Raw genomic sequence first — 26,476 nt, 5'->3', positions numbered from 1 at the left:
GGGGAACACGGCAACTCAACAAATCAGCATGGACTGTAACTATATCATGACAAGAAGCAAAAGATAGAGGATTATTTTCCTTCATTGCTTCATATGAATTTTCATATTTAGTGAAGATGGTGGGAAGAGGGGTGGACCTGGAAAGAGTACAAAGAAACTTCTTAGTGATAAATCTATTTTCTCTAAGGACTTTTTTGTTTTCAGCTTCTTTTCCCTTCTTTGTAGTTTAAAACCCATATAAACTGAGAGTTTATTTTATGTAAGTGGATTATGTAAATTTAAGCACTACAGCTAATAGTTAAACAAATTTAACCTTAAGCTAACATGAAGAGCTACTTTTCTTGTAATCTCATGCTGTATGTCAGTGATTTGTCATATGTGGTACATATTTGATCTTAGAATAATTAGGAAGAATAGAGAGAAAAAAATAAGATGTGACACGTCTTCTGACATTCATAGACAAATTATCCCTTCATATGCTTTCTTCTGTCTACATATTCTCATAGACACACATGCAGCAGTACACACACAAACACACACACACACACACGAAGTTATTTTGCTTCCGTCGTCAATCCCGTGGTAAAAACCTGAGAGAGGATAGTTTGGAATGATAAAGAATAAAATGACATCAACATAAAAGCATCAAAATCCTGTGAACAAGCCTTGCAGGCTCTTCAGATATAAATGTTCCCTGCCCTTATAGGTAACACTATGAGGAATAATTTTTCTTAATATATTACTGTTTCTTACTTATTTTTTAGCAACTAACATCTGCATAATTTTTATAGTTCCGTTTACTGAGGTTCATGGTTAAAAGATGAACAAAGCTAATGAATTATGATAGAATATATTTACATATAAGTTGTAATAATAAGCAGCAAAGTTTTTAGTTCCTATCATGTATAAGGACTTTATTATCTTTTTTAAAAGACAAACAAACAAAAAAACATTGTAAATTCCTGTTATCTTCCCCCCACCAAGACCATGTAGGGTCCAGTCTACTCCCTAACCTTTTTCCCAGAAAAGGTGCTACCTCCTTCCCAGACAGATGACAGAGGGCAGGACTTCAGGCTGGATCTACCCTTAGGCTCTCCCTCCCCCAGCCTGGAGCATGGGAGGGGAGGTGACACCTGGTGATGGATGAGTGGTGGACTGAGAAGAGGAGACATGAAAGGGCTATTCCAGACTCAGCCCTGCTCCTCCAGCCTTGCCTCTGGCATAGGGGAAACAGAGGCATGACTGACCAGGATCAGGGTCATGCCCAGCTGGGCCACAGCCATGCGTGGGGTAGTCCAGTAAATACTGTGGACACTTAGCAAGGCTGCTGCCTGGTGGTTTGAGTCTGCTGTGGTCACAGACACCCTCCTGGCATTGGCTCCCTATCAACAAGCTGGGGGTGGGAGGTGGAGAGAGGAGGAGCCCCTGCCTTAGGAGCCTCGTGGGCTGCACCAAGAGAGCAACCAGCCTGGGGCAGGAGCTGCCAGGTCCCAAGGGTGACTGACCCAAACATCATAGATGCTTTTGTTGGGTGGCACCTCCTGGAAGAGGACATCTAGATCCCAGAGCAGTCCTGGGGGCCCTCAGGTTTGAGAGGCCACCCCCCCAGTAGGCAGGGCCAGTTGATAGTGGACACTGGGGGCAGTAGGTGGGTGATGGTGCCAAGGGCATTACCACATTGGGAGTGTAGATAGGCAAGTAGGAGGTGAGCAGCTGCCCCTAGAGGGAGGCTCTGTGTCCCCCAATGGACAGCCACCCAGGAACTGAGGTGTCCTGCAGTAAGTGGAGAGACCAGGCCGTAGGCTCTGTGGAGAAGGTCGAGGGCCCCATGGCTCCCTGCTGGGAAGCCTCCCTCTCCATTCTTACGGGGCTGGGAAGGGGGCAGAGGGGCCACAGAGGCCTCTCAGAAGAGGGCTGGGGTGGGGTGGGCACCACCTCCTCCCCACTGCTCCCCGTGCCTGAAGGAGCTGGGCTGCTCTATGGGACCAGGGTGCCTCCTCCCCAGAATCCCCTAGCAGGGACTTGATGCTGAAGCCCTCACTGGGTGGCAGCAGGGGACTGGGCGCACCTTGCAGCAAGTAGGGCCCCAGGTCCTTGGTGAAGGCTCCGCGTGCACCCCATTTCTGCCAACACCTACACAGGGCTGTGTTCTGCCACCATAGCGACTCTGCTGGGATCAGGCTTATGTCAACCACCCAGAAGTTCCCCTTGGCCTTGGGGCTTTGCAGGGTCCACAACTATACATTTAGTAAAATTTGGCATTTGATGTCAGTAGGCATAATAATCAGTAAGCATATACTGATAGGAATATTCTTCTATTTATTTGAGGATTTTAAAACAATGTAGGTTAAATTATTTGATATTTTAAGTTGTGATAGCAAATGTAGAAGTTAATATCTTCTGGAATATCAATCTTGATATTACAGTTATGTTTGAAAAGTGTTATGGAAAATAATTTCAAATGCCTCCTATTTCACAATATTTCTTCAATTCAGTAAGAGAAGACAGGATAAAATTCAAAAGTAATCCTTGGATTTTTGTGATAGCATATGAAAAGTACTTAACTACAAAATTGCTTGCTATTTTAATAGCTAAAATCAATGAAACTTTTCTTTTATATGCTCACTAATTATTATGCCTACTAACATCAGATGTAATCAAGAGTGAACAAAAGGGATTATTATTATTATTTTATTTCTTTTATTTTAGTTATCCACACTTAGTTTTGCCTGCCTGTCTGTTGTCCTATGGAAAAACAAAGTTTATTGAGATCTATGAAAATACTAAAAAAGAGAAGAAAATATTTTAGAAGTTAGATGACAAGGAAAGATGAATCTGAACACAGTGAAAAATACTAAATATATGAGAAAAAATTTATTTTAGTTTTTTTTCTAGTGTTTCGTTTCATAACATTTTGATAGTTCAGGGTTGATGAACCATTCCCACTACTCTTTCCTGTAAATAGATTAAAGCTGGACAGAAAGAATGTGACATGTACCCTTTAAAAAGACTCTAGATGTATGGTAAATATATTAATAAATTACTATATTATACTTACTAACATATCATATGACTGAATCAATCACTGTGCCATATATATAAATTGGCATTGTTATATTCATAGTGGCATTGTTATATTCATACCATAATCAAAATACTGCTTGAGCTGTGAATACATGTAACCCAAAAGTCTTGATAATAGCCAAATACATAACTTTTGGGACAGGTAACTTTTCCTGGTTAGGTTCTTCCTTCCAAACCATTTAAGGCTGCAGTTTGAAGTAAGCATCACTGGTACAGTTTGAGACAGCTGCAGAATGCTTTGTTTTTACCTTTATACTCTGTGAGTTTATTATAGATTTACTAACATATGTTTAATCAAATTCTGTGAAGTTCAGTGACATGTAAGGTGAATTTTACTGTATAATAGACAATGACAATGGTCAGTTATAATAAAGTTTTCAAAATTTAATACAAACTAATAATATCAAGATGGGGTTATATTTGTAGATATGACCATGCACAATTAGATCTTAAAGACTCTTACCTTAGAGAAAATAACTACACATTGTTTATGGCGTTTTAAAAGTACATCGTGCAACATCTCATTATTTGTAGAAATGTAATTTCCTGTAGCTTTATTTTCTTTCTTAGACTAAATTAGATTATTTTTGTAACATATTGAAGCCTTCTTAAGCTAATCATTTTGCCATTGGATAGCTAATACGGCATTGAACATCGTTAATATAACTGGTCTTTGTAGTAATTACAACATGTCAAAAAAAAAAAAAGGATCAAATAAGTTGCCCTTGAGGAAGACCTCATGTGCTATAAATGTGTGTTTATATGTTTATGTTTGCATATTAGAAAACCAAATGCTTATTATGAGCCTAGCAATGTTATGTCAACCGGTAACTAATTGTTTTAGTGGTCCCCAGGCATGAACTCTGGTTATCAACATTAAATACTCTCTCTTTGGGCAAGTATTCATATTTCTTTTTTTTTTTTTTTTTTTTTTTTTTTGAGACAGAGTCTCGCTCTGTCACCCAGGCTGGAGTGCAGTGGCCGGATCTCAGCTCACTGCAAGCTCCGCCTCCCGGGTCTACGCCATTCTCCGGCCTCAGCCTCCCAAGTAGCTGGGACTTACAGGCGCCCACCACCTCGCCCGGCTAGTTTTTTTGTACTTTTTAGTAGAGACGGGGCTTCACCGTGTTCGCCAGGATGGTCTCGATCTCCTGACCTTGTGATCCACCCGTCTCGGCCTCCCAAAGTGCTGGGATTATAGGCTTGAGCCACCGCGCCTGGCCAAGTATTCATATTTCTGCAACGATTAACATATTTGGAATATATACAATATCCTTTAGTACTCCAAATCAGTGCTTCCCAAATACCTACTTGATGTGTCACTTTCCTAAGTTTTTCCATAGCATCTATATTATTACATTTTAATGTAAAAGAATATTGTTATTTATTAAGTATCCTTTATAAGTAGACCAGGTATTCTGATAGGTGACTTATATGCAGTATTGTTACTGCTAAAGAGCCGTGTCATGTAATTGCTAGTAATCTCATTTCACAGATAAAGGTAAAGCAGCCTGTTGAGTTCACATGACCAGTAAGTGGTAGAGCCAGAATTGAGAAGCTGCTAGCCTAGCTCAAAAACACTTTCCTGCATTTAACCTAAACTTTTTTTGTAATTCGTAATGCAATATTTAAGATACACAAAATGTATAAATAATAATAAAGGCTTAGGTAACTACCACCAAGCTTAAAAAATCAAATATTACCATTGTATCTGAATCTCATTTTACCTTTCCAAATCAGTCACTTTGTATTTTAGGCCCAGTCTTTCACTGATCTAAATGCTGCTCTGTCCTTTGTCAAGACTTTACAAACACTAAGTCTATTTCTAGCCTGCATTTCTTTGGTGTATCTAATGTCTATTCCTGTACTAAAACCACTCTGTCATAATTCATACAGCTTATTGATAAAACTAATAATACATACCATAGTAGTGCAAATCTGCCTGTTTTATTCTTATTCTTATTTTATTTTTTTTTTTTTTTTGAGAAAGGGATCTTGTTCTATCACCCAAGCTGGAGTACAGTGGCACAGTCACAGCTCATTGCAGCCTCCACCTCCTGGCTCAATTAATCCTCCCACCTCAGCCTCCCAAGTAGCAGGGACTACAGGAGCATGCCACCACACCTGGCTAATTTTTTTTTTTTTTTTTTTTTCTGGTAGAGATAGGGTTTTGTCATGTTGCCTAGGCTGGTCTTGAACACCTGGGCTCAAGCAATCCACATACCTCAGCTCCTGAAAGTATTGGAATTACAAGTGTGAGCTACCATGCCCAACCTTATTCTTGTTGATTAGCAGGAGTGTCATGGCTGTTTTTGTCCTTTGTTCTTACATATTGATTTTAGAATAAGTGTATCAAGTTCTACGGAATAAATCCTTAGTTTGGAACTATATTAAATGTATAAATTGATTTATGGGTAATCAGAATCTTTAGAAGATTGTGCCTTCCAACACCGTATATCTCAATTGATTTTTTTTAATGTCTCTCAGTGAAACTTTACATTTTTCTCAATAAAGTTTATGCATAGCTGTTGTAGATATAATTATACATACCATACATTTTTGATGTCATGATTGGCATCTTTTTTTATATTTTCTGCATGTTGCTTTTGTAAGAATGAAATTCATTGTTCTATTTTTTCTAATACTGTATTATTATAAATAAGTTTAACTTTCCTTCCCTTGAAATGTGGCTTTATCTTTATCTCACCAATTTTGGTTTGTAATATATTCATTTTTTATGTAATTTTAAGTATATTTAAATTTCATCACATTTTTATTTCCTTTTTATTTATTAATCATTTAGAAGTAAGTCTTTAAATTTCCAAAAGTATGGAGTTTTTTTATTTATTTCTAACTTAACTGCCTTAATGGCATTGTGGTCAGAGTGTGTTGTGTTTGATATTGATTATTTGAAGTTTTTGAAGTTTGATCTGTCACCTACTTTTTGGGTCATTTTTGTATATATTACACATGTGGTTGAGAAGAATGTGTATCTCTTAAATCTTCAGTTAGAGTTATCTATATATCCAATACATGAAGCTTATTATCCAAACCATTCAGAACTTCAGTTATTTTACTACTCTTTTGCCTATTTGATTTGGTATTTACTGAAAATGCTCAGTCAGAATCTATAAAGAGGAGTTGTCAAGTTTTTTTTTTTATTCTGTTCATTTCTTCTTATATGAGATACTTAATTAGGTTCAAGTTCAGAATTTCTTTTGTCTTTCTGGTGATTTAACCTTTTATTATTATGTAATAAATCTCTTTATTCCTATAATATTATTTTGTTTTAAAGTCAGTTTTCCTACATGATAACACAAGCTATTTTCAGTTAGTGTTCAGTCTAACTATTCACTGTTCACATCTTTTTGTGTCAACTTTTCTATGACCAATGTGTTATACTCGTGTAAACAGCAAATAGCTAGATTTAATTTTTTTCTAACCACACAATCTCTATCATTTAATTTGGCTAGCTTATCAATTTGCATTTATTTTGATTTCTTATAGAGTTAGAATTCTATATCAGTGTATGCTTTTAATTTTTCTTATTCTATTTTTTCTCTTTCCTGATTGTTTTTTAATTGAATTATTTTTCTTTCATTTCCCCCCTCCATTACACTGGAAATCATGCAGTTTCTGTGATTTTTACTGACTAGTTTCTCAAGTTTATAAATTGTGTTAAGTAGTTAATTTGAAGTTAATACTTACCTCTACTTCCTCCTAGGAAAAAAAATGACTGTCATATGCTTAGCTGTGCTACTGTCCCTCCTGCATTTGCATATTCTTGTACAAAGTTTTAATTATAGATTGGTTCATTTTCCCCTTATTGCATGTTATTTTTTTAAATGTCTTATAGTAAACCATATGCATTCTAGTTTCTTTGCTAATCATTTTTCATGCATCTTAGACCTTCATTCTGGATCATTCTCCTCTCTGAGAAAAGTACATTAGAAAGCCACCAGTGAGGTTCTATGAGAGCTTAGACTGAGATACACATTTTTCCTTGTTGTTCTTTAAGGGTCTTGACTCATGAGGATTTCTGTTCTAACTCCTCACTAGACCTGCAATATTTCCAAAGACATTCATCATTCACTTTCCAACCTGTTTTAGTTCTCGTTTGGTTTTTGGCTAAGGAGATATGCCTTTCCTTCTTGTGACCTCAAGTTTGTATTTTAACAGGCATTTGTTGTAATTTTCTCATCATAATGAATTGGCATTTGGAAGTGAAAGGATTTTTTGGAATCAGAATATATCATCTACCATACTGCCAGAAATAGTTCGTATTTGATGTGTTACCATTTAAAAAAATTTTTTTTTTACATTTGCTCACTTGAAAAGGATAATATTTTAAAATAATTAATAAATAAGAAAAAACATGTAGGTGTGAAAAGTAAGAAGGATCATGGCCCTAGAGACTTTATCCCAGGTTAGATGGCAAATGCCAAGGCAGAGCAAACAGAGTTGGATCTTGAACTGGAAGTAATATCTAAGGGGCTTAAAAAAAATAACAATGAGGAACATAGAAGGAGGTGGTGAAAGGAGCCAAGAGCTGTAAAACTTTCGGGAAAGAAGAGAGCACCAGCAGAGACAGGACCATTTCAGTCATGAGGTGGAATGAAAGTGGGGAATGAAGAACTAATGTGGGAGGTAAAGGTAGATACAGCTCAAACTGAGAAAGAGATTCTGAAGTCTCAGAGGATAGTTGAATATAAGGGAGAAGAATGAAGTGAGTCTCAAGTTAAGGGAGTGGTTAGTGATTGCTGAATAAAGAGCATCTTGTGATCAGAGTTCCCATGCCAGGACAATGTGAATTCTACCAAGCCTGCCCTTAAAGACTGCTTTTGACTCAGATGTGAATCTTTGGTTCCATCAGCTATGGCTCAGTACTTTTACTAACCAATATTGAGAGCTTCATTCAACAAGTGTACAACTTCTTTAGACCTTGATTTTTTTTTCATTTATTCATACATTTATTCATTTACTTATTCACCAGTCATTTATTGGGTACGTCTTATATGCAGGTGCTGTGTACTATCTGGTATAAAACAAAACACACATGATTCCTAGATCTATGTTTTTAGTGGATTTTCATACAAATGTAATAATAATATTAAATGTATATTCGTCTGAAAAATGTGAATCATACCTGCCACTCTTACCTTACAGGACTGTTTGAGAATAAAATGAAATAGTGTATATCAGAATACTTTGAAAATATAGCATTGTGCTTCATAACTCAGTTACTGCATACATGGTATGAAGTATTAGATTAATTACTTTATACTTTTAAAAGTCATCTTTGAATGTCTTATGAGAGATGGCTAAAACATAATATAGTGCAACAGCATTTAAAATTTGAATTTTGATACTAATATTTAACTTATCCACTTCACGGTGCTTCATGGTGAGCTGGATGAATTTAACTGTCGGATTTGACACTTGAAGAGTTCAGTTTTATTAGAGTGGTTTTCAAAGTCATGCCCATGGACCATTGGTGTTCTGATGCTCCTTATTGTCTCCAAGAATTGCCTCATAGACAGGAGAAAACTGTCCAAGGAGCAGGAGAAAAACTAAACGGGCAGGAGAATTCCTAGACTGCAGGACTTCAGCAACTTCAACTAAAGCAGTTCTACTGGTATTTGTTTAATACAACAGAAGTCTGTGAAGTAGTTTATTTTTAAAAAGGAAGCTAGGCACTGCTGCTTTAAAAACATATTGTAAACCAAAATATATGGCACAGTAAATTCTAGTGCTGTTACTTCCAAGGAAAGAATTAAAATATGTGATGTGGTTCTACTTCTCTAGTTATTACCTGTTTTTAAAATTCAGATAGTACCATAATTTGGCTGAAGGATTATGCAATGTGTAGTGAGACTTCAGTATAATACACTAAGAAAAAACAAATTTCAAAGAAAAAGAAAACTAGTAGATTGTTCTATATTGGTCTTAGTTGGTCTGTTTTTCTACTATATATTATGTTTACTATACACTTGGTATATGAGATAGATTAAATACTTGTTATTGTTTTTTAGCATTTTAGCTTTAAATAACATTATATAGATTGTCCGAAGAAATATATATTATTTCCAAGCTCATTACTTCAGCTTGTACAGTTAATAGACTTTCTACTACTCTTTTTATACTAATCTTGATATCTGTTCAATTTAAAGCAATGTAGGAAAAATTTTAAAGTATATTTTTACTTTATCTTTTTTATTCATTTAGAAAATCATTTAAAGCTTTGTTTCTTCACTCATTTTAACATATGATTACCTTGATTTCAGCTGGACTATCCTAAAGCACAGACATGATAACCAAGTGTGAATTGATTGGTGTTTGCTAACTGTATACATACTACTTATGCAGCGTAATGAATAAAGAAAGCATAGACCTTAATGTATCCCCAAGATGACATACATGCTGTTTTCTTGTAATTAGTGGAAATATTTTCAAAGTTTTCTGAATCATCTGAAATAATTAATTGTATTATTTGTTACTTTGTAAACTACAACAGATACATCAAGGCAGCATTTGTGTGTATTCATCTTTAATTTTATGACTTTATTATTTGTGACTCATTTATATAGTTTTATGGTCCATACATGATGTAAGTAATTGTTTTCTCATGTTTTGGTATTCACTGAGTATGTATATCAGCTTTTGTTTAAATATGTATTTGTTTTTGTATGTGTTGCATTTACAATAGAAATACATGAGCATATATATTTTTAACTGGTTATTTGTAAAACAACATTTCTTAGAACAAGTGTGAAAACATTATTGGATTGTTTAGTATTTGAACAGAGTAATTATATGCTTTTTACGCCATTATCCACCCAGTTCTCAAATCAAAAAACTGGAAGCCACCCAGATTTTTACCTCTCCCCAGTCCTCCTCCTAATTCAATGTTTCTCAATCTTTCTTTATTATCACTCCCCTAAGGAATCTTTTAGGTGTTCCTTTCCTAATTGCCCTCCCCACATGAAATTTTAATACTACAGACATACTATTTATATACTGTGAGCCTTTGGAGGACCACTAACCTATTATCTTAAGATTTTTTTGTTCCCTCTACCTTCACCAAGAATCAGTTATCCCCTTCTGAGGACAGTATCACTCCCAGTGGGAATGCATGTTCAAATGAGTCATCAAGGCCTACTCATTTTACTTCTCAAAGAGACCTCATGATCACAGATTTAAAGTTACAGAGAACATTCTAACTGGTGTGAGATGGTATCTCATTGTGGTTTTGATTTGCATTTCTCTAATGGCCAGTGATGATGAGCATTTTTTTCATGTGTCTGTTGGCTGTATGAATGTCTTCTTTTGAGAAAAGTCTGTTCATATCCTTTGCCCACTTTTTGATGGGGTGGTTTGTTTTTTTCTTGTAAATTTGTTTGAGTTCTTTGTAGGTTCTGGATATTAGCCCTTTGTCAGATGAGTAGATTGCAAAAATTTTCTCCCATTCTGTAGGTTGCCTGTTCACTCTGATGGTAGTTTCTTTTGCTGTGCAGAAGCTCTTTAGTTTAATTAGATCCCATTTGTCAATTTTGGCTTTTGCTGCCGTTGCTTTTGGTGTTTTAGACATGAAGTCTTTGCCCATGCCTATGTCCTGAATGGTACTACCTAGGTTTTCCTCTAGGATTTTTATGGTATTAGGTCTAACATTTAAGTCTCTAATCCATCTTGAATTAATTTTCGTATAAGGAGTAAGGAAAGGATCCAGTTTCGGCTTTCTACTTATGGCTAGCCAATTTTCCCAGCACCATTTATTAAATAGGGAATCCTTTCCCCATTTCTTGTTTCTCTCAGGTTTGTCAAAGATCAGATGGCTGTAGATGTGTGGTATTATTTCTGAGGCCTCTGTTCTGTTCCATTGGTCTATATCTCTGTTTTGGTACCAGTACCATGCTGTTTTGGTTACTGTAGCCTTGTAGTATAGTTTGAAGTCAGGTAGCATGATGCCTCCAGCTTTGTTCTTTTGACTTAGGATTGTCTTGGAGATGCGGGCTCTTTTTTGGTTCCATATGAACTTTAAAGCAGTTTTTTCCAATTCTGTGAAGAAACTCATTGGTAGCTTGATGGGGATGGTATTGAATCTATAAATTACCTTGGGCAGTATGGCCATTTTCACGATATTGATTCTTCCTATCCATGAGCATGGTATGTTCTTCCATTTGTTTGTGTCCTCTTTGATTTCACTGAGCAGTGGTTTGTAGTTCTCCTTGAAGAAGTCCTTTACATCCCTTGTAAGTTGGATTCCTAGGTATTTTATTCATGTTTATTGCGGCACTATTCACAATAGCAAAGACTTGGAATCAACCCAAATGTCCATCAGTGACAGATTGGATTAAGAAAATGTGGCACATATACACCATGGAATACTATGCAGCCATAAAAAAGGATGAGTTTGTGTCCTTTGTAGGGACATGGATGCAGCTGGAAGCCATCATTCGCAGCAAACTATCACAAGAACAGAAAACCAAACACCGCATGTTCTCACTCATAGGTGGGAACTGAACAATGAGATCACTTGGACTCAGGAAGGGGAACATCACACACCGGGGCCTATCATGGGGAGGGGGGAGGGGGGAGGGATTGCATTGGGAGTTATACCTGATGTAAATGACGAGTTGATGGGTGCTGACGAGTTGATGGGTGCAGCACACCAACATGGCACAAGTATACATATGTAACAAACCTGCACGTTATGCACATGTACCCTAGAACTTAAAGTATAATAATAATAAATAAATTTAAAAAAAAAAAAAGAAAACATATAAAAAAAAAAGAAAGTTGATTAGAAATTCAAAAAAATAATAATAAAGTTACAGAGAACAGATGTGTTTACTCACCTCATTTTTATAAGAAGACTAAAAAGACTAAAAACTCCATCTAACGTGAAACTAGGATTTAACCACATCTGTAAATTATAAACTATAGAAAGCAGTTTTCAAATTCAGTGAAATGTGGACCAAAATGAGAGGAAATGCCAAAAGTAGATGCTTACTTATTCAGCTATTGAACAGAATGTAAAGCTCTCTAAAATAAATACCACAGCTTTAAAAGGCCCAACGAAAAATTCCCTTCTAGAACATGTAGGAGCTAGGGGAAGTTTTTGCCCTGGAGTACCTCGAAACAGTATTTTGTACCTCTAGAGTAGCAGACTACATGAACTGAAGAGGACCATCTCAGGTCTGCCATTCTGTGGCAGAAGCAGGGTATTGGGGGACTGTATATAGGAATCATGTGGCAAAAGCTATTCAGTGTAATTTACAAATAAATTGCTATAGCATGATTTTAACGTATGTCTTCATTATGAAACCCTATGAAGATTTTTATAACAACATAACTGGTCTACTTCTACCATTCAAAAATAAGCAGCAATATGACATGGTCACAGTTCCCCAGGCATGACAGTATAGTTTATATCATACTAACTTCTCCACATATAAAACTATAAAAGCTAAACAAGAACAAACAATGAACAACAACAGCAAAAACTATTGGAAGGCATTTGAGAGCAACAAAGCAGGCAGAAATCTGAGTAGTTTCAATTTTTGAAAGGAGGGGAAAACACAAAGTAAGTGGTAAATTCATCCTAGTTTCCTCTGAGGTTACTTTCCAATTTGATGACATGGAATAATAGAGCCTTAAGCAGAGAGCAGTGTTCTTACTTACTAGGCTGAGAAAATAAATTTCACAGTTCAGACACTGACAGAGAAACTGGAAATTGTGAGGGTGGAAAGTTTCAAATTTTGCTGTAGATTTCCCTCATACGTTGACCAATGAGCTGTCTATGCACAGCGAAGGTTCCGGGAAAGCAAACAAAAAGCAACAGCTGTTCCCCTTCCCGAATCCAAGTGATCTCATTGTTCAGTTCCCACCTATGAGTGAGAACATGCGGTGTTTGGTTTCTGTTCTTGTGATAGTTTGCTAAGAATGATGGTTTCCAGCTGCATCCATGGGGAGGGGGGAGGGGGGAGGGATTGCATTGGGAGTTATACCTGATGTAAATGATGAGTTGATGGGTGCTGACGAGTTGATGGGTGCAGCACAGCAACATGGCACAAGTATACATATGTAACAAACCTGCACGTTATGCACATGTACCCTAGAACTTAAAGTATAATAATAAAAAATAACTAAAAAAAAAAAAAAAAAAAAAAAAAAGCAGCAGCTGGAAGGCCACAGAGCCAAGCACAAATTCCAGCAGCTGCCAGTGCTGGGGAGATGGATTGGACTTCAAGTTCCCATAGTTAGAGGGGTGTAACAAACACCTTTGGTTCTTTTACGTATCTCAGAAGGGCCAAACTCTAGAAATAAGCATTACACTCTGTGAGTAATAGCAAATCTTTAAAACGAAACTTTGTACAAGAACAAGATGAAATCTTTCTGTCAATCAAATGAGAATTTTACCTATTTTGGAGGCAAATAATATCATCCAGAGCCTCCACAGGGTTTCATCCACTCAGTTTTATATCTGATTAAAATGTATGAGTCATGTTTAACAACAACAAAAAAGGACTACCTGGCTAAACACTAACAAGAGTTACCAAATGGAGCCTTTAAAATATCTGTGATTAATATGTTAAAGAAATCAAAGGAGAATGGATTATTTAGCAGAGACCTGAAATCCATTTTAAAAAATTAAATTATAATTTAAAAATTTTTTTAAATGTAATAGATGGGTTTAATGACATGTGAGAAATAGTAAAACCAAGGATTAGTGAACTAATTAGTAGAAAGTATATGAGTTGATGCACAGAGAGAAGAGAGAGAGAGAAATTGGAGGAGAACGTAAACAAGTGGAACCTGATGAAAAATTCAAATATATTAGAGTCCCAGAAGGAGAGGAAATGACAGAGCAATGCTTGAATACCGAAATACAAACCGATAATTTTCCAGGACTGATAAAAGACATCAAATTACAAATCTGAAATCTTTACATACCCAATAATATAGGTAAGAGAAAAAAAAATCAGCATTATTGTAATCAAAGTACAGAAAACTAAACAAAAACATTTCTTAAAAGAATCTCAGGGGAAAAAAGACATAGTATCTTTGGAGAAGTAAAGATATGACTAGCTGAAATTTCAGCAGATATTATGAGACCCCAAATTTGGTGGAATGGCCGGAAGAAAGATTGCTGAAAGGAAAAAATAAAAATGTCCAACCTGCAATTTTATGCTTAGTAAATATTACCCAGAATTGTCTTTCAGGAAATAAATGAGTGCATGGATGGATGGATGGATGGATGGATGGATGGATAGATAGATAGATAGATAGATAGATAGATAGATAGATAGATAGATAGATAGATAGATAGATAGCAAAGAGAATTCATCCCGAGGTGACCAGCACTACAAAAAATACTAATGGGAGTTCATGTGGAAGAAAAGTATCTCCAGTTGGAAGCACTAGCCTTGAGGAAGAATGAAGAACATTGGAAAGAGTTAATAATGATAAAAACAACATCTTGTGTTAGTTAAAACATATGTAGAAGTGAAAAATATATAAAATACCTAAGTGAAAGGTGGGAGGGGAGTAAATGGAAGTAAGTTATTATACAAATCTTGCATTATTTTGAAATTGGTTAAAATGTATAACTTAAGGAGGATTTAAGTAAGTCAAAGTGCTTATTTTAATCTTTAGGGTAGTTACTAATAACATAATAGAAGAATGAACAACTCAGATGCTAATAGTTGAGAAAATGTGGAATAATAAAAATACCTAATTAGACAAAAAGGAGAAGTAAAACAACAAACAGATGGAATGACTACAAATAAACAAAGTGGTGGACTGAACTACATCTGTATCAATAATTGCATCAAAGTAAATGAACTCAATAAAAATTACCAATACCATTGAATGAAAAGGGACAATAATACATATTATACAGATATATAAATGATACCATAAACAACTTATGCTGGTAAGTTTTTCGATTCAGATCACAGTGAGCAAACTATGGCCAGCAGGCTAAATCTGGCCCACTGCCTATTATTGTGAATAAAGGTTTACTGGAACACATCTATGCCCATTTCCTAATATATTGTCCATGGCTGTTTTCCCACCACAACAATTGAGTGGTTGCAACAGAGTCCAGTAGTTGTAACAGAGTCAGTATGAAATATTTACTGTCTGGCCCTTTACAAAATAAATTTTCCTAACCCTGACTTACATGAAATATACAAATTTTCTGAAAAGTACAACTTACTAAAAATGACATAAGAATAAACTAAAAATCTGAAGAGTTCTATATTTAGTTTCTTAAATGATTCTGTAATTGTTTTCAACCTTTTCACGAAGAAATATCCTGACCCAGGTAAATCCTGATAAATAATTACAAATATTTAAAGAATAAATACTCTGTCTTACACAATTTTTTCCTAAGGAACATTTTGAAACTCGATGATACCAGCCTTTCCTTGATACATTTGGTAAGGACATTACAAGATAGAAAAAATAGGCCAAAACCTCTCATTAAAATAGACCCTAAACAAAATTTTAGCAAATTGAATCCAGATAGAGAGAGGGATGATAAATGATGGATGAATTTATGGATCATTATTTACAGTTTATATGATTATACATATAGGAAATATATAAAATATTTTCATGACAAACTTAGCTAAAAACAATTACAGTCAATTTACATATATTCAACCCACTAAAAGGACCTAGAAGTCTATATAAAAAACAATTTTTATGTGTCTATTTTATATGTATGTTTTATATGTATAAAAAGGAATTTTATTTTTATGTACTAGCAACAAACCTTAGGAAATGAAATTTATAAAATGCCATCAATGTAATGTAGTCAGAAATATAAAATACCTAGAAATAAATCTAAGACCTAGGAATAAACTACCGAAATGTGCATAAGCCCTCAACACTGAAGACTACTTGTAGCTTCACATAAAACTCAACACATGTGTGAGCGGGAATGAGATTTCATAAAAATTACAGGGATAATTACTTCTTAAGGTCCAGCTTACTTGAAGAGATTGAATATAAATAGTGATCTAGCTTGAGTTCATTTTTCAGTTCTGATTCTTATTATCAAAATGATCTACCAGACACCTTTAGGAGGTATTTAATGCCACCTTGATTATTAATCACCAGTCCCTGTGTTACAACCACTGAAAATTATAGGATGGATGCCTAGAGATGGCTTCTTAATATTGATCAACAATATTGATCTACTGTTTGTGGTTAGTAACTTGTGTATTGATCCAGATGTAAGTGTAGGACTCATATAATTTTTGTTGTTTAACTTTTAACATTTTTGTAAACAGCATTGTGAACTTATATGCATTATTATTATTTATACTATTTGTTCCTCCTTAAGGCTTACAATAGAATTGTAGTAGACTTCTAGGTTCTTTTAGTGGATTGAATATATGTAAATTGATTGTAACTGTTTTTAAGCTAAGCTTGTCGTGAAGAGTGGGAACGATCCTGACATAGCCCCTCATGTCTTCTGAAAACATTCTTGCTTTCTGAAAGAAGGTATTTTAGGACTTCTATTTTTTATCCTCTTCCAAAACGTTGTGTCAGCCTCCTTATGTTGTAATAATGAGCCAAAATCTGGCAAATGAAGGTGCAGTTTGATTGTCTTACATCACCCATCACTTCTGTATCTATAAGTAACAGTCTATGTTTGGGAAAGTAAGCTTCTGATGTTTTAATGTTATTTTATTATTATTTTAAAAAATTATTGTTTAAATTCGTTTGTCTGTTACCGTAATTTAATTTATTTTATCCACATTACTTGTTTGTATTTTACCATCTATACAGTCAGTGCATATTCTCCAATTGATGGCATGTCATTGTTTAATTAGCATTTTTCTTTCTTAGGAGAGAGACTCCATACCCCCATTCCAGAGTTACTTGGTCTGGTAGGCAGAACAATGTGCCCCCGACAAATCCTAATCCTCAGAAAAATGGGGAATTGGGGTGTCAGATGGAATTAAGGTTGCTATCATCTGACTTTAAAGAAGGAAGCTTATGCAGTGTTATCCAGTGGGTCCAGTGTAGTCACAAGAGTACTTATAAGTGAAAAAAGGAGGGAGCAGAGTCAAAGACAGATATATGACAATAGAAGCAGAGGTCACAGTGATTCCACGTGAGAAAGATGCAACCAGCCATTGTTCCCTTTCTTCCCTTTGACGACGGAGGAAGGGGCCATCAGATCAGGAATTGGGGCAGCCTATATAAACTAGAAAAGGCAAAGAAACAGATTCTCCCCTAGAGCCTCCAGATGGAACATAACCCTGCTGACATCTTGATTTTAGGCCTTCTGACCTCCAGAACTGAAAGATAATAAATTTGTGTTGTTTTAAGCCACCAAAAAAATCACATAAAATTATGATATGTCTTAATACTGATGGCATCTTTGATTTGGCTGAATGTGTATAGATACTTTATCACCTTTTCCATTTAATGCTTAATTATTTCCTACCAAATCATATGTGTAATTTATAATGTGGACCAAAGTGTTATTACCACCAGATCTCATTTTCCGTAGCTATCAGTATGAGGTCCCAAAATTCATTTCTTTTTATGGTTGATAATATTTCATTGTGTGGATTTAACACATTTTGTTTCTCTATTTATCAGTTGATGAGCATTTGTTTTGTTTCTATTTTTTGACTTTTGCTAATAATTTTCATATGAATAGTTCATATATGTTTGTGTGGATATATATTTTCGATTCTCTTGAGTACGTACTTAGGAATGGAATTGCTGGATCATATGGTAACTCTAGTTTACCTGTATTTAAAGTGCCATCATATTTTCTGAAGCAGCTGCATCACTTTACATCCCCATCAGCAATGTTGAGGGCTCCAGTTTCTCCTAATTCTAGTCAACCTTTGTTATTGTCTATTTTTTATTATAGCAATCCTAGTACATTTAAAGTAGAATATCATTGTGGTTTTCATAAACCTGCTGTTAAGCCAAAATTATTAAACTACTTTGCTATCTTCAAGAATTCACTTTGATTCTGCTGAGTTAGCAATTTTTTGAAAAGGGATTTTTCTTAAAAGGATAGCATTTTTAAAGTATTAGGAGTTCAATTCCTTTATTCTCTGGGGATTCTTTAATTCTCTGTGCTAGAATTATGTAAGTACTTACCTGTACAGATCAGTCAGAACAGAAGTTCTATCAAATTTAAAATACCATTCTACTATAAAGACACACGCACATGTATGTTTATTACAGCAGTATTCACAATAGCAAAGATTTGGAACCAACTCAAATGCCAATCAGTGATAGACTGGATAAAGAAAATGTGGGACATATACACCATGGAATACTATGCAGCCATAAAAAAGGGTGAGTTCATGTCCTTTGCAGGGACATGGATGAAGCTGGAAATCATCATTCTCAGCAAACTAACACAGGAACAGAAAATAAAACACCATATGTTCTTACTCATAGGTGGGAGTCAAGCAATGAGAACACAGGGTATAGAACATCACACACCAAGGCCTGTTGAGGGGTGAGGGGCTAGGGGATGGATAGCATTAGGAGAAATACCTAATGTAAATGATGGGTTGATGGGTGCAGCAAACCACCATGGCACGTGTATACCTATGTAACAAACCTGCATGTTCTGCACATGTATCTTAGAACCTAAAGTGTGATAAAAAGCCCCCCCAAAAATCTTACATACCCCATAAATATATATACCTAGTATGTACCCATGAAATTGAAAATTAAAACATTTTTTTAAAACAGAAGTATAAAAATAAAATACCTTGAGATCTAGTATTTGCTACTTGAACAACTATCCCTATGCTATACACAAAGTAAGAAATTTTTTTGTCACCAATTGAAAAGATGATTTTTGAGCAAAAAGAACTAGCAGGTTCAGCATTACCACTCAGCTATAGGGTTAAAATTAACATAGTAACCTAAGCCTAGACTTTAAAGGGTTTTTCTTCTTTCAGTGTGCACAATGTATTTCTTGAGTGATGTGAGTTTTTAGTAGCATGCCAAAAAAAAAAAAAAAATGCAAAAAGTCTACCAAACTAGATTTTCTATTATCTGCCACCCAGCTTTCAATGTATTCCTGACATTGAAATCTGTTGGCCAGTCATCTGACAGATTTCACCCATAGGTAGATTCCCTATTGTTACTGCTACTAGTTTAGAAAGTATTATTAGTCATAAGCAATGCAGAATCAGAGCCAGTCTTGCCAAGAACCAGAACCAGAAAGAAAGAAAACAAAACAAAATCAAAACATGCATAGAAAACCAGAGTCAGAAAAAAGAAAACAGAAAGAAGACTGTGCTGTTGCCTCTTGAGGTTAAATCTGGAAGCCAGGAAAAGGCATCCTTGGGCTTATAGAGCCCATGAAATGCCCTGCTTGGACAACACAGCTAATTGGCTTAAGTAGAGAGTTCATTTAAGTGTCTTTGGTGGAACTTCCAGTACTGTCAGAATGTAATTCTCCAAATTAAAACAACAATCACCAGAAAAATAGCAAATGTTGGAGTTTTAATTAATTAGTGAGAAAACCAACAGTATAACAAGCTGTTTCCAAAGATGATCCAAGAAACCCTTGTAATTTTGTACACACACATATAGTTATTGGGGAAAAATGGAATACTAAAATTAGATTACTAAGTTAAGATTCAGAACTGGATAATGTATTCTAAGTCAATGAAACTATGACTTACTGGTTATCCTCTCTAGGGCCAGATAGTAATCATTTGCCCTTTATTAGTTTTTTTTTTCAAATTAACATCTAACTTTACAAAGAATATAAAATATTTGGACTATAATTATACAAGTAAATACTAAGTCAAAATTTTACACTTCTGTAGACAGTCAAATGACCTTAGGTGCTCTTGTTAGCCAGTGCACAAGCACGTTAGGGAATGCTCAAGAAAAGTGGCCAAGAAACCAATTTGGTTGGTTGGTTGGTTGGGCTTGTCTTACTTCCAAGATTGGATATTTTGTTCTTACTCTGAGCAGTTGGGTAGATGGGTGCCTATGATGTGATATGGAAGACTGGAGAGGGAGCAGGTGTTTTGAGGGGTTGAACACTTTATGTTTGAGAGCCTTATTAGATATATCCAAGCAGATATGTCAGTTGACAGCTAGATATATAAATCTGGAGTCCAGGGTTGAGTACAAGGTGCAGGAAAACAATTGGGATCTGCAGCATATAGATACTACATAAAGCTTGGAACCAGGTGAGACATCTATGGAATTCATTTCATGTGGAAGAATATAAGCCAAAGGGCTGGACATTGAGGTGCTCTTACATTTAGTGATAAAAGAGGATCAAGGTCCTGCCAGTGAGGCACAAGTTTGGAAAATCCATTAGAATAAAGTATTTCAAGACAAAGGAATCAAATTGTTTGACAAATGCATGACATATTGAGAGGTCAAAAGGATTAGGACTGGTAAGTGACAGGATTTTGCTATGTGGAGTTATTGGCGACTGATAAAAGGCAGTTTTAGCGAAATGTTGGGGACAAAGCCTGATTCAAATTTGTTCAGAAAAAAATAGGAGGAGAGGATATATAAATAACTACTTGAGATTTTTCAGCAAAAAGTCTACAGGAAGAGGGGGGATCAAAAAGAAAGGAATTTTGTTTGATTTTTTAAAGATGGGTTATATCACAGTATATTTCTATACTGATCACTTTTTTTCCACTTCCTACTCATAAATCAATTCATTCAGCAATGGGAAGGGGACTGTAGCAGTTTTAGTGGTGCATAAAGTGCTTGCTGTTATGAAATATCAGAATCTTAATATAACCAGTACAAAATATGAAACAAAGGACCAGGAGACAACAGTCATGAAGCTTGAGAGACTGAATAGCTTTATAAAGCAGAAAACCTTAAGATGTGTCTTAAATGATTCAGATATGTATAAGTGATAGGAATAATTTTTCAAGAAACAGAAGCAGAACAAATGGAAGTTAAGAAATGGGGCAGTAGAAAGCATATTTGTGCTGTAATCTTCAGATTGATTAGATTAATCTGACTGATTAGATAGATCCTCTGAACTGCCTCAATTAAAAGAAATGAAAATACCTTAAATGTTTTTTCATTGAATATTATTATATTATAGACTGTTTAGGAATCTACACATGTCCTCATAAAAGAATGCTTTTAAGCATCTAGACATATATTTTTTGAGAAAAAAAAGCACCTCATATTTTATTCACCCAATCATTTTTCGTATAACTTAACCCCCTCCCAATGATAACACTTGTTATACATGTTTTTCTATGTTTTCCAGAACTTTTGTCAAAATTGTAGAATATTTCATTGCTAAAATTGGATATCCATGAAATAAACTTTTGACTCTTCCCAGCTCATCTTAAATTTTAATAACAAAATATGATAGCAGACATTTCCGTATACTCTTAAACTTCTTTATAAAGTAAAGAACATTGCCCAGAATTTCACAATGGTGTTTTTTTGTAGACCGATATTAGAGAGAGAAATTTCAAGCTGTAATAGAATTCCATCTTTATGGAAATAATGGGAAGAAAAAAGGGTACATGTTAATTAATTCATACTTTCCTTTAAAGGTTAAAAAAAATCATCAGAAGAGAAGTTTTCAGTAACCACTGTGGAGAGTGTGCTAAAAAGATTGATGAGAGATGAGAAACCACTGCTTTCTCTGTTGTAGGCATTTTACTGAGCATGGACATTGTAACTATGAAATTGACCAAATCCTGACATTTCTGTAGATTCTCCAGCAGAATTCTGCAAGTAAAATAGTAAAGAAAAGCAGATAGAGTAGCCGTAAGGATGGGTGGCATATTTAGCTAATGCATTCCAATATGTTGGTGAAGACACAGAAGAAATTGACCATAATATTTATCAGGAAAGAAAGTCTGCTGGAGTTGGGAATATAAATCCCACAGGAATCAGTTTGGGACGGATGATATATAATAATACTCTCATTTGTGTCTCAAAAAATGTACATAAAATGCATAGCAAAATTATCAGATTTGCAAATGACTTTTAAAACTTTGAGTTAATGAAAAACTGACTAGAATATGTTGAAAGAATAAGAATCATTTATTATTATCAGAATTTCGATGTGGACAAGTTCAAGTAATGCAACTAAATATTGAAAATTACAAATTGTCCTCATCAATAGAGGTCTCAATATTCAATTCACAATCCATGAAGGATCCTAAGGACCAGTCTTAATCTCTTTTCCATAGCTTATAAACTCTCCTTCCTGATCTTACTCTCCCACGTTTCTGAATTCACCTCATACCAATTTCTCTCTCATTATATATATGACAACAAACTTGTTACATAATCCCAAGACTTTCTGTTTTACAATTTATAATCATATTAGGATTTATTCTGACTTACATATTAAATGTCCTCACTGTTAAAGATGCTATATCAGCTAGTATGTATTTTGTAGTTCAAAACAAGAAGTAGAAAATGAAGAAGATCAAAATGGTAATAAGGGTCATATAATTAGTTTTTGCAAATATTTTGAGGAAACAAAATTAAGAGGGTCATTTTAGATGTATCAAACCAGGTTTTTATTAGACAGAAATGTACTGGTCTAGATGGATAATAAAGCTGCATACGCATTGTAATTTAAAAGGTTGTAAGAATCCTAATATCCCTGCTCCCTGCCTGCTTGCCCTACCTCTCCTCAACTCTCAGACATAGTTTACTTGGGCTAATAGTAAGGAGTTTTTCCCAGCTAACTTTCTATGCTGCATAAAATAATTAACAATAATATATTCTTTGGGGAGAAAAGGAATCTCTTCAGATAAACTTGTACAAGCCGGTAACATAGACAAGTTTTGATAGGAAAGGAAAAAAACAAAAAGAAATCAGCCTACATCATGCGAGTGTGAGGCACTGAAAGAAGGAAATGATATGAAGAAGTTTGTGTGGAGAAGTGGAGCATGAGGGCACAAGGAAGGAGGAGGGGAAACTAATCCAAAAGCATTTTTTATTGTTGTTTTCGTTTTAGTTTTTGCTTTCTTTGCAGTCTTACTTAGACTCATGAAGCAAGATGTGTTAGTTATAATCCCAAAGGGAAATTAGAACAAATACTCTTCATTTCTTAAGCCTCGTTATGTGGCACATTTAAAGAGTGTACGTTTTTAAAAATATTTTTCTCTCTGAAATGTATATGAACTTTTCTTAATAATTGAAATATTTTAGTTTTTCTCTGGTAACATAGTAACTATACTATTTACAAAATTGGTCAGTAACATTCTTCTCCCCATGTATGGCATTTGTTGCACTTATTTTTATAATCTTTAAAAAGTTTATAAATTATTCCATCTTGAAATGGCATTGTTTTAAGCCATGTCTAGTAATAAATATTTTGCGGGGTGTGATACTAAACTATTTGTAGGTGTAGAACCACTACTCAACTGCATTTTTCCCCTAAAAATATGTCTGGATTATTTCAAAATAAATTAGATTTAGAATTTCAGTGATGCTGACCTGTAATTTATGGATGCATATATGTTTTTACTTTGTAAATATAGTTCATTTACCCCCAAAATGCAAGGCAGACGGATGGGGACTTCAGGAAGAGCCATCATGAAGAGCACCAGTGTGAGTGGAGAGATGTACACACTGGAGCATAATGACGGCAGCCAGTCAGACACAGCTGTTGGTACAGTTGGAGCAGGTGGAAAGAAACGGAGATCCAGCCTTAGTGCCAAAGTGGTTGCCATAGTGTCTCGAAGGAGTAGAAGCACATCTCAGCTTAGTCAAACAGGTGAGTGATGTGAATTCAACCTAAACAACTCAATTCTTTATGGAGAGAAAAAGTTGATTTTCATACTATGGCTTGTGATGGAATTGTGGCATGTATTTGGTTCTTCTTTGAAAAGAAAATTTATTTTTATGTCTCTGAAAATCTGCTAAATTTATGGGTTTATTTTTTTCTGTACAGCTGTCTTCACAAGGTATCACTTTTAAATCTGTAAAGTGGACAGATTTTTTAATTAAAAAAATTAAGGTCATATTTGCAAATATGCAAGGAAATGCAAAGAAGTATTAAACATCCAAATTTATTTACATGCAACAAAAGCAACGGGGTTCTCTTTTTCAAAATGTTCCATAATTCAATTACTTATTTTTGGCTACATCTATACTTTTTATAGAAAAGAAGGTCAGTTGTGCAACTTGACATATACTCTTCAAGGTACTGTAAAAATATAATAATTGAACTTTACTTGTTATAGTTTCAATATAAGTAAAAACCCAGCAGCGATTTTTACTTTAGAAAAATGGGTCAGTGGTTTTATACAAAGAATAATGTTTTAATACGAATATGTGTTTCAGATATTTTCTGCTGCTTATAAATTTAAAAGCGTAATGCCCTAAAGGTATATATTTAAAAAACAAATACAAAAGGGAGGGTGGCTATTTTTGTATTGTAAAATATAACAAAACACTGCTTAAAATTATATAAAATTGGTCAGACAGGTTAGACTATTCATTACTATGCTCAATATTATGTAAAATCAACGGTAAGTGAAATATTGAAGCGATTTAAATAGTCAGCAACTGTTTTTCCTCTTAAAACCAACATTGGTTCCATTTTCTATTCCTTAATAGCAAGAACCTTATCACAAAATTTACTTATACCAAAAAGCTTTTCACAAAATCCTTTTTATGTCTCACTCAGCATTCTGGAAAGTACCTATTTTAAATTATTCATTCTACTGGATATATTGGCAAATAAATTAGAAGTAGGAAATTTGAGTCATGTCTTAAAATTACAGGATTAGAATGAACCTAAAATAGCTAGCATCCCTGTGATGGATCTGCATCTTTGCTCTTCCAATCAGATGAGCTGTTCTATCTGTTATGGAGAATTATTTGTCTTCTTTAGAGTCAGGTTCCTTTACAGTAAGTATGAGGCATTTTTCATTTGTATTGTTTATTTTGTTTAATTTTTTTATGGTGGTGCTTCCTGGGTTTTGGGGTGTGTGTGTGTGTGTGCGTGTGCGTGTGTGTGTGTGTGTGTGTGTGTGTGTGTGTGTGTGTTTATACTTTAAGCTCTGGGATACATGTGCAGAAGGTGCAGTTTTGTTACATATACATATACATAGGTATACATGTGCCGTGGTGGTTTGCTGCACCCATCAACCCGACATCTACATTAGATATTTCTCCTAATGCTATCCCTCCCCTAGGCCCCCACCCTCTGACAGGCCCCGGTGTGTGATGCTCCCCTCCCTGTGTCCATGTGTTCTCATTGTTTAAGTCCCACTTATGAGTGAGAACATTTGGTGTTTGGTTTTCTGTTCTTGTGTTAGTTTGCTGAGAATGATGGTTTCCAGCTTCATCCATGTCCCTGCAAAGGACATGAACTCATCCTTTTTTATGGCTGCATAGTATTCCATGGTGTATGTATGCATAGTATTCCATGGTGCCACATTTTCTTTACCTGGTCTATCATTGATGGGAGTTTGGGTTGGTTCCAAGTCTTTGCTATTGTGAACGGTATTGGAATAAACATATGTGTGCATGTGTCTTTATAGTAGAATTATTTATAATCCTTTGGGTATATACCCAGTAATGGGATTGCTGGGTCAAGTGGTATTTCTGGTTCTAGATGCTTGAGGAATCACCACACTGTCTTCCACAATGGTTGAACTAATTTACATTCCCACCGACAGCATGAAAGTGTTGCTATTTCTCCACATCCTCACCAGCATCTGTTGTTTCCTGACTTTATAATGATTGCCATTCTAACTTGCTTGAGATGGTATCTCATTGTGGTTTTGATTTGCATTTCTCTAATGACCAGTGATGATGAGCTTTTTTCCATATGTTTGTTGGCCACATAAATGTCTTCTTTTGAGAAGCGTCTGTTCATATCCTTTGCCCATTTTTTGATGGGGTTGTCTTTTCTTGTAAATTTGTTTAAGTTCTTTGTAGATTCTGGATATTAGCCCCTTTTCAGATGGATAGATTTTTATTGGTTTTGAAGTAATTATTTACAGCATGAGGTGGTGGAGAAGGTTTTGACCACCAGATTTCAAAATACTTAGATGAAATAGAAACATTATTTGATGTCCTTGAAGGAAACTAGTGCTTCGTATGTGAGAGATTGTAAGTTTGAGAGTTGGTTTTTCTTCTTCCCTCAACTTTCCAGTCTGTCTTTTTCTCTCTTTTTCTCTTTCTTCTCCGTCTTTACGCTCTTTTCCTCTCTAGCTAGTTAGTACCCTATCATTCATTACTTGAGCATAGTTTTCTTATGAAACACAACAGTAATTTTGCATAAAAACTATTATTGTGGCTCATCCTTGTATTAATAGGTAATGGGTTCAAATTATTGTCATTAAAACACTTAGTCTCTTTGCTTTTTTCATTTGTGTTTTATCTCAGTTATGGTCAGATGTTGACA

At 35.0% G+C, this 26,476-nt stretch overlaps 1 protein-coding gene and 1 pseudogene across 50 annotated transcripts in view; one reads left to right on the top strand and one right to left on the bottom strand.

The window, feature by feature from the left end:
- Positions 1 to 26,476, top strand: part of RIMS1 (regulating synaptic membrane exocytosis 1) — a 493,077-nt gene that overhangs the window by 406,534 nt on the left and 60,067 nt on the right. For 29 of the 50 annotated variants that reach the window (XM_005552575.5, XM_074037680.1, XM_074037679.1 and 26 more), the window contains one exon: positions 23,598 to 23,833. The exons of 12 other annotated variants lie outside the window; for them this stretch is intronic. In XM_005552575.5, the coding sequence (XP_005552632.1) occupies positions 23,598 to 23,833 (236 nt within the window). The remainder of the gene's footprint in view (positions 1 to 23,597; positions 23,834 to 26,476) is intronic. 9 more of the 50 variants (XM_074037683.1, XM_045391117.3, XM_074037682.1 and 6 more) reach the window with 1 other exon arrangement.
- On the bottom strand, positions 1,431 to 2,262 carry LOC102140111 (forkhead box protein H1-like; annotated as a pseudogene).

This window comes from Macaca fascicularis, chromosome 4 (genome assembly GCF_037993035.2).
Source record: "Macaca fascicularis isolate 582-1 chromosome 4, T2T-MFA8v1.1".
Classification (NCBI taxonomy): Eukaryota; Metazoa; Chordata; class Mammalia; order Primates; family Cercopithecidae; genus Macaca; species Macaca fascicularis.
This window is presented reverse-complemented; position numbering and strand designations above follow the sequence as displayed.